General features: G+C 42.6%; 1 protein-coding gene across 2 annotated transcripts in view; it reads right to left on the minus strand.

Annotated features, from left to right (window-relative positions):
* Positions 1–8,976, minus strand: part of nelfb (negative elongation factor complex member B) — a 52,733-nt gene extending 43,757 nt beyond the window's left edge. For both annotated transcript variants that reach the window (XM_060907401.1, XM_060907400.1), the window contains exon 1: positions 8,742–8,976. In XM_060907401.1, the coding sequence (XP_060763384.1) occupies positions 8,742–8,843 (102 nt within the window). In that variant the 5' untranslated portion in view covers positions 8,844–8,976. The remainder of the gene's footprint in view (positions 1–8,741) is intronic.
* Positions 8,977–9,206: the final 230 nt, after the last annotated feature.

The raw sequence follows: 9,206 nt of genomic DNA on the forward strand, positions 1-9,206 counted from the left end.
ACTTAAAACAATACAGGCCGTTACTCGTTACACTATATTAGGTAGGCTATCCAGCGCTGGATTTACATACTTTGCAGTTTAACGTTTGATACATTTTAGAATGTTAAACTCGTCGCATCTGTGTTCAGTGCTTTCCTAAACTGTCGGCCGCAAGAAGCCCGGGCACGAATGTGCGTTTTTTTTTTTTCATCGTTCGCATGCCGAAAAATTCGCTCGCAAATGCGAGTGAAATGTGCGCACTGAGCCCTGCACACCTGACTGCCTCGAGGCGTGGGAAAAATCGCGCCGTTAGGCAGCTGGGCCATAGCTGCACGCTACACGTTCACATGAAGAACCGGACCCTGGGCCATTAAACTTCAACTTTTCTCGGTAGTCGTCCATTTTATCTCCCTAGACCCGTTCTGATTGGCTGGCGCGGCGGTGACCTTGGGGTCGTGCATGCATTGACTGGAATTTCCATCTTCACGCCTAGAAAAAAAAAGTGTGCATGTTCATTTCTCGCTTCACGCGTGAAGTGTGCAGCGTGCAACGTGAACGCCGTTCTATGGCCCAGAGCAAGTCATGCTACGTTTGTCCACTTTTCTTTACACGCGTGTAGCGTGCAGCATGCAGCGTGAACCTTCTATGGCCCAGCTGCCTTAGCCCGTGGAAAGCGTATGTCTGACGCATGTGATCAGTGTGTGTTCAGTGAGTGTGGAGTGTGTGAAACTTGCATTTTACCAGTTTCCTGAGCTATGAGTTCGGGCCGCACTTGGGCAATTCCATGTAAATGTCAACCTCACCATGCAAAAATAAAGCAACATGTAATACATCAAAACCACTTCCAGAGATATCACCTAGGCCTGTATTTTACAGATGTGAATAAGTTGAACCAATTTGTAACCAACCTAATATGTCACTGTCAGTCTTTCTTTCTTATAATGTAAAACCCCAAGCTAAAATCAACTTTGATCATGTACAATTCTATATTATTGCCACAAGCCACAGAAATGTATGCTAAAATCCACAAAACAGCAAAACAATAGCCATCCTAAATATTATTTAAGAACTTTGATAGTTTTAGCTGATATTTACAGAGTTTTTCAAAGGGTTATGGTGGTTAAATTGCTGATTTTCTAAACATATGCCATGTCTATTTCAGACGCGTCACATCCATAACGGAATTTCGTCACATCCATAACGCTGACTTTTCCTTCCGAAACTCTGCATGAAATACAAAATATTTTAAACAAAGATTTTTTAATATTCACCTTGGACCCCTCTATCAAATGGATATCTCCATTTCGACATTAGGTTTACAATTTCACAGAGTTTGATAAAAATGTACAGTCACCCAAGAAAAGTGATACTTTTTCTGTCACATCCATAACGCATCTTTTATTGGCGTTTTCTGGCATGCCCGAGATGTACTATGGGAATTGTTCTTGTTCTATCACTTCTCCAGTATGGTACAGCCTTAAAATATGCAACACCTGTTTAAATACTGGGAGACGATAAAACATGCACTGGGTCATTTGTTGCCATTTTGAGTTCAAGTGTCACGTCCATAACGCTGGAATTGCTCACTTGTGAAGCATGTGTGACGCATGTGATTAGCACGTTACAATCACTCATAACTTGCGTGTGATGCAAGCCAGGAGTGGGTATAAAACCAGTGTGCCTGCAGCATTCTGCGTCTGTCTTTCGACTGAAGAATACTGGATATCTTATGGGAACATTTTTAAAATTTTCAGTTTAAAGTTTAGAAAATGGGACCCAAGAAGAAGCGAGCAAAAGTGAAGTAACCCAGCCTGAAACAGTAGAGGGGGAGGAGGAGGAAGAATTTGATGATGGTAGCAGCACCGGCGAGCCCTGCACGGACAGGGAGAAGTATGCCTTCAAGCCGGCAGAAGGCACAGCACCCCGCCAGAGGGATTTTCACAGGTAAATACACATGCTTTAAACATTCATTTCGGTATCTATAAGCTGATGTAATTAATATTATATATGCTGATTTTCATGTATGTTTCAGCTAACAACGCCCAGAAGTGAAGACACTGCAATCCCATCATCGCTGTCAGGCCATTGTGCCATGCTCAGTGATGAGGACAAGGACATCCCGACATCCCGTCCCACCACTCAGCAGGAGCAGGACAGTAGCTCGGAGTCAAAGTGTGTTTCAGTGCTCAAACTGTTGGGCTATTTACTGTAGTTGGGATTTTTTACAGTGTAATAAAATGCGTTATTCCCTTATACTCATGTTTCATTATTTGACGTTTGCATGGTAAATTAAACATGTACTCAAATACAAACAGCAAATGAGGTGGTCTTCTTCCCTTCTACAATGCTACACGCTACATGATCGGTTCCTTACCAATATATATACCCAGAGTCTTGCCCCTCATGCCGCGTTCGGGTCGCCTGCGCCGCGTGCACGCCACACATAGGGGTAGAAAGTGAGATGCACTTCTGTCTTGCGGGCTGCACAAATAGCAAGTTTGGAATATTTGTGTAATACTTCTGAGGCACGTCACTCGTACAATGACCGTGCGTCACTCATGCGTCTTACTGTCATCGCAAAAAGCCCCTACTAGCCGCGCTGCTAACTTGGTTCAGGTGTACAAAAGGAGTACGGGTCCTGTACATACCGTATGCGTTCTTGATTTGTCGCAAGACCCGTAGAATTTGCATGTGCAGGACCAAAAGTCTCCACGGGCAGTCTGCGACCTTCTACGGCGCTGAACACACGCAAATGTCGCGCAAGTCTCAAGCACGGTTTTGCCCAATTTTTTACCGTAGACCGCCCGTAGCAGCACATACGGCGGGTTGTGAGTGAGGCTTAACAGTCTTCCTCTGCCTGGTCTACACAATAGGACTCCTTCTTCATGTCTTCAGCGTCTGGGTCTTCATCTTCCGGATGTCCAAATGGAACGCTGGCACGGTTTTGCAGTTCAACTTGGCAATAAGTGATGCACTTGCCTTTCCTGATGCCCCAGTGCTGGCAGCCTACTTTGTCAATGGGAACAACTGGGTGTTTGACTGACAGTGGCAAAGAAGAAAGAAAGAATTCAGCCTTGATTTAAAAGAACTGAAAGATGCACGTACTCTATTGATTAATGTTGGAAATGCGCTCAGTATAACATGGATTCATCACAAAAATACACGCATGTATTTATTATTTTGAAAACCCACGAGCTGGCACGTTTTAATTGTGCGACAGTAATGACGTAAATACGAATACTTTATTGTCCACAATGTGGAAATTTGTCTTCAGTTTCACCACAAACATTTAAACAATTAAACATTAAAATCACAATACACAAATCAAGCATTCAAGCACTACATTTTGTAAAAACAGAAGAGAAAACTAAGTTACTATAAAAATACATTAGCAATCAAAAGAGTGTTTAAAAGAATAAAATAGCTGAAAAGTAATAAATATCATATATAATAATAAATAAGTAATCAGACCGATAAAAAGGACTGGGGTGAATTAAAGGACCCATGGCATGGTGGTTTGTTGATGCTTTAAACGGGCTCGTGGAGGTTTACGGATGTTATATCCGCAGCCTTTCTCGAAATGAACCCTCGGAACGTAGATATAGCCTCCTGGAAGAAAGCCCCATTTCAGCGCTTTTCCCAGTGCGTCGTTTTGCTAATGAGAAGCATGGAGGCGGGGAAGGGTAGAGGGTGGGGGCGTGCCATGGGGGGAGGGGCTGCCGTCTGCCTCCCAAGCCGGCTGAGAGCGCTCCTCGTCGGGCAGGGCCAGGCGGGCGAATGCCCTGGTCCGTCCGCCCTGTCTAAAAAAATGGTACAACTCGAGCCCATGGTAAAACTGGGACTTTGTCGGTTTTTTGCAGCCTGAGGCCCATGGTAAAACTGAGCAGTTTTACCATGGAGGAGTGGGGACTTTGCCGTTTCCTCCCCCCAACTCGCCCCTGGGAGAACCGCGGCCTCCACGGGCGGCCGGTGCGGCTGGAGGGCCGCCCGCCCGCGCGACCTCGGCTCCCGACAAAAGATTGGATCTAGGGCTGACTTTCAATGGATCGCAGCGATGGAGCTGCTCTGCCACTCACGACACCTCGGCTCAGAATCAGGGAAAAGTACTGCGCGCTGACGTCATTAAGGTGCGACGCGAGGAAATAAAATAAATTCAACAAATGTTTAGGTTTTTACTGAACAAACAAACAAATAAAATGAACGAGTGACTTAAAAAAAAGAATGTGGGTGTCTTTGTAAAAACTGTTTTGATTGGCTATTATAACAGAGGTAGCGTAGAGTACCTGGCTAACTGCAGGAAGCGGTTAGCTGCACAGCTAATGTAGCCATTGCAAACGCACCGATTTTAAAACACGGCAAAACGACTTAACAGTTATACACTTACTTGTTCGGTGTTTGTTGCTGATGTGGCAGGGATGCTTGGTACGGACCCAGGCTTCAGTGACAGTTGATGTGCAAAACCTGCCCTGTACTGTCCCAAGTTGTGGAAACATTCCTCAGGAAAATGCTTCCGACAAACATACACCGTCTTAGGTAGACTCGACGGCGTATTATTGAAGTAAATAAAATTAAGCCACTGCGTCTTCAGGGGCTCTCCCGTCGGCAGTAAAAACAGACTCTTTTTGTGTTGTCACATCCATGTACAGCGCAATTTCCATGTTTCGCTCGCTTAGGTGATGCCATGTTGTTGTGTCCTCTATGGTCTCCTCACTACAACTGGGCGGGCAATCCATACAGTGGGTGGGAATCCAGAGGGGGGGCGTGGGGATCATCTCCCTTGCTGACGTAGTAAAGGGAAGAGCTTATCAACGCGCCGTTTTGACGCGCCATTCTCAAATGTTGGGCATAGTTTGGTTTACACATTATGAAATTTCTAGCCACTGGGGTGACTTAAGAAGGTCAGAGGAACTCATTTTAACGTTAAAAAACCTCAGAAAGTGAAAATTTCATGCCATGGGACCTTTAAGTAAGAATCCCTGTATTATTTTTTAATCGCCCTTATTCCTTTTGGGACGAAGGAGTTTTTAAAGATGTTCTTATTAGCGTTGGGCACTCTAAAACGCCTCCCAGAGGGTAGAAGCTCGAATTCACAGTGGAGCGGGTGGGAAGGGTCATTTATGATTTTCCTGGTTTTGTTTAAAATCTGTTCATCATCAGGGGCGCAGATACGTTTTTTGAACTGGGGGGGACAAAGCTGCCAGCAAACCAACCCCAACCCCACCCCCAACATGTGTTGTGCGAGGAATATACTCTGATGCCCTCAGGGCGGCGACATTACTCAGCTAAGACAAAAAAACCATCACTCCTTCATCCCTGCAACCGTTAGCTTAGGCCTACTAATAAATAAAGAGTAGGAATAGAGCACACCTGTGATGTCTGTTGCTCTCATGTGCTATTTACCACTGACACGACAGGATGTCATGTGGGTTGAATGTGTGTGCAGTGTGTGTGTTCTGGATGACTGCTGACTGTTTTGTTTACCCTTTGTATTTATCTATAGCATCTAGGTCTGTGTATCCTATGTATTGAGACTTGGACTGTCAAACTTAATTACCCATCATTGAAAGAAATAAAGCTTATTGATTCTGATACTGATTCCAATCACTCCCCAAGCATGCCATATGCCGTATGCAAAAACTGTTTTATTTAAACATTAACTGACTTTCAGCACACTGATTCTTTAAGAAAACTAGTTTTAAAACCGCTAAGTTCCAACTGTTAAACATAGCGAGAGGCTGGGCTACGTGTGTGTGTGTGTGTGTAAAGTGTAAACCAGTGCATCCTGACTTTCTAACTATGCCTGTGTGTTGCGTGAGCGGCAGTCAGTCAACAACTCTTCGCAGTTTCCTTATGAAACAATATGCTCGCTGAAATTATGGCAGGGAACGCCAGATTAAACATTAAAACTGCCTTCTGAGCACTGTATCTACAGGCTACCACCGAAAGAAGGAGGCTACCAGAAAGGCATCTCTACTCCGTACGATTTTACTTTCACTATGACATTACTTTGAACAGACTATCAAAAAATTGCAAGGTGATATGATAAAGTAAGGCACAGTTTACTTACAGTCGTTGTTTTTTGAAAAAATGATGCAATCGTTTTCTGCCTTTTCGGTTTGGCACCCTTCATCATCCTGTGTTGGGGTCCTGAACTAGGAGCCGTCCCCGATATGCCTGTCAAACTTGTTGTGGGTAACCATAGCAACCAAGCTCGAGCTCACAACCTGTGCAGTCTACGCAGCTCAACCAACCGAATATCAGTCTTTGTTTTATGTGAGTTGTTGCAACTATGTATGTACTGCTGTGCACATCAATAAACCGAATGGTAATTAGTCTTTTGATTTTTCCGTGAGGTTTGCCTTATGCAAAGAAAGACAGCATAGACGTTTTTTCCTCCCTATAGAGCTCTTGCAGTCACGTGACCGGAAAGTACACAGCCGCCATCTTGTCGGTAAAAAACACAGCTGAATACTGCTGCACTCGTGTACAGAATGGATCAATTTCAACCGACGGACTACACGGCTCATTTTTCTAATGAACAGACAACTAGATATATGTCTAAAATAAACGATCTACAGATTAGTGACCCTTATGGCTTACCGGACGGAGTTTTCACAACCGTGTCAGTGGATTTTGAACTGCCAGCGGAATACCCGGACGTGTATAATTACCTCATCAACTTTCCCTCGCTGTTCAGTGGTGAAGCACTGCGTGCTTATAAATCTCTGGACAGTTATCTTTACAGAAATTCAGGATTTGTCAGCGACTCAGATGTGGCATCTTGTAAACAAGAAAATAACAATCCTCATTGGATGGGTAAGTCACTTAAGTATTGAGTATAGCACTGACCAGCCGATTATAGAATAGAATGAGGTAATTCCAGCTGTAATTCCAAATTGTCTGTCTTGTTTACCATGGATCTGGCGTTGGAGAGATAGAGGCTTAGCAGTGGAGATTTGAGTGGCTGTTTTCTGAGCTTAGTCAACAGGCCGGCTCTGCAGCCTCACTTTTGCTTCCACTCCCGGCGCCGCCTCCTTCGCTTTGCTTCCGATAACAATCCACGGAGACCCCGCTGGTCTCGCTATCTCGTCCGGAATGTTGTGCATGCGATGGAAATCGCTACAAACCGTCATTTTCTGCTGGAAACCAATGTCCAGTAAGTCCATACGGTTGTAGTGGATATTGAAGTCCGGTACAGACGAACAACACGCAAAAATACACACAAAAAAACGTGCACAGGTAGGCAGAGCTTGTAGCCGCAGCCGTTGTAGTAGAATTGTATATAGTAGGGTTTTCCAGAAGAAAAAGGTAGAAGTAAAAGCAGAAGTAGAAGGCGGAAATATGGCGTTTGACCGACAAGATGGCGTCTGTCACAATCTGGATCGGCTGTGACGTCACATGCAAGTGCACCATAAGTGGGGGGGACCGAACGAGGTGAATTTAAATCTGGGTGGGACGAATCCCACCCGTCCCCCCCTCTATCTGCGCCCGTGTTCATCATACATTATACTTAAGTGCTTTTGTGGCTTTCCCATTATCTTTGTAGCCATATTCACTATTCTCTGTAGCTTATTTTTTCTCTGCATGTTCAAGTTACCATACCACATGATCATATTAAATGACAGGATGCTTTCAACAAGGTTTTTATACACTGTTTGTAGGATGTCCTTGTTCACACCAAAGTTTTTGAGTCTATGGAGTAGGTAAAGACGTTGTGAGCACTTTTTAAAAATAAAATCTGTGTTTTCTTTAAAAATGAGTTTACTGTCTATAAAAGTGCCAAGATATTTAAAATCATTCACAGCTTCCACTGTCTGTCCCTTGATGATTATTGGAGATAACAGGTCCTTATTATTTTGAATGACAAGTTCTTTAGTCTTACTTACATTCATTTCTAAAAAGCTATTTTGGCACCATTCTTGAAGAGATGATGTATGGCGGGCGAAGGCATAGTGTTTTACCAACAAGCTCATTACATAGTCCTCTATACAGTAATCCCCTAGATATTTGATTTGATTTGGCAATATAAATATATATGATAAAAACATACATGTACATATCGCCGAGGATGACACAAAAAGCATTAAAATACACTTATTTCCATTGTGGTCCTCAAGATGACAAGATGGTTGTGGCAAACTTGGCACGTAAAAATAATAAATTTGACTACGTAAATATTTAAATTATAAACATACTATGATTAAACTAATTTATCACTAGAAACAAAAATTGTATTTAAAAAAACAATTAAAATTAACATAGTAGATACTCGTAAAATAAGTATTTAACCATTGTAAAAAATAAAAATTACTGTACAATTTTGGCACCTAATACATACATAACTAATAATAACTAAAATCGTTATTTTCTTCATTCATTATTTTAGCCATTAGGTGTTCCTTTACACATTTTTTGAAAGTAAACTTTGAATCTATTTGTCTTACTTCGATTGGCAATCCATTCCAGCATTTAACACCACAAAATAAAAAAGAATTCGTTTTTAGAATAGGGAGTAGGGAACGAGTGAGTGACTTCAGACACTTATACAAAAGGTTATTTATACAAATAAATGTTAAAAATCGTCTCCTGCACCTTTAACGTGTATTGGTTTTATTAAGAAAGGAAGCAAGCAAGGTATCATGACTAAGAATATAAACTACACGCTTCAAAACACAAACCTTTTGTGTGGAAATTGAATTATTTATTGCAAGAGCGAGGAAATAGCTTTCCCAAAAATAAACTAGCACGCTAATAACGGTTACCTGAAACTGGTCAATAGCTTTCAGAGGCTCTGTGCAGTTCGTCAAAGTTTCCTTCAGATCTTCGCCATTAGAAATCCCGAGCTCAGGCAAGCCGGCAAACATCTTGCACTGAGTGTAGCCCTGCAGTATTTCTAAACTACACACTGATAAGTGTTGAAGAACTCAGTAAAACGAAAATATCGCTCCTGATAAACCTATTACAGGATTTAGAGCGCTCTGTAGTTATACGCTTCCTGTGTGCGCAACAAAATCCACCGGGTAGCCCTGATCTCACAAGAGAAATGGTTCCGTCTGAGAAAGGTTCCTACAGCTAAAAGACTTCGACAAGTCAAATCAACTCATCTTATTGTCAAATATGCTATACATGCTCGACATACAGCACAGATGAAATATCAGTCCTCTCTGACCCACGGTGCAAACAGGCAATGCAGTAAATAAAAATAGAATAATTGAAAAAACAAACAA

Source organism: Neoarius graeffei, chromosome 24 (assembly GCF_027579695.1).
Source record: "Neoarius graeffei isolate fNeoGra1 chromosome 24, fNeoGra1.pri, whole genome shotgun sequence".
NCBI classification, from domain to species: domain Eukaryota; kingdom Metazoa; phylum Chordata; class Actinopteri; order Siluriformes; family Ariidae; genus Neoarius; species Neoarius graeffei.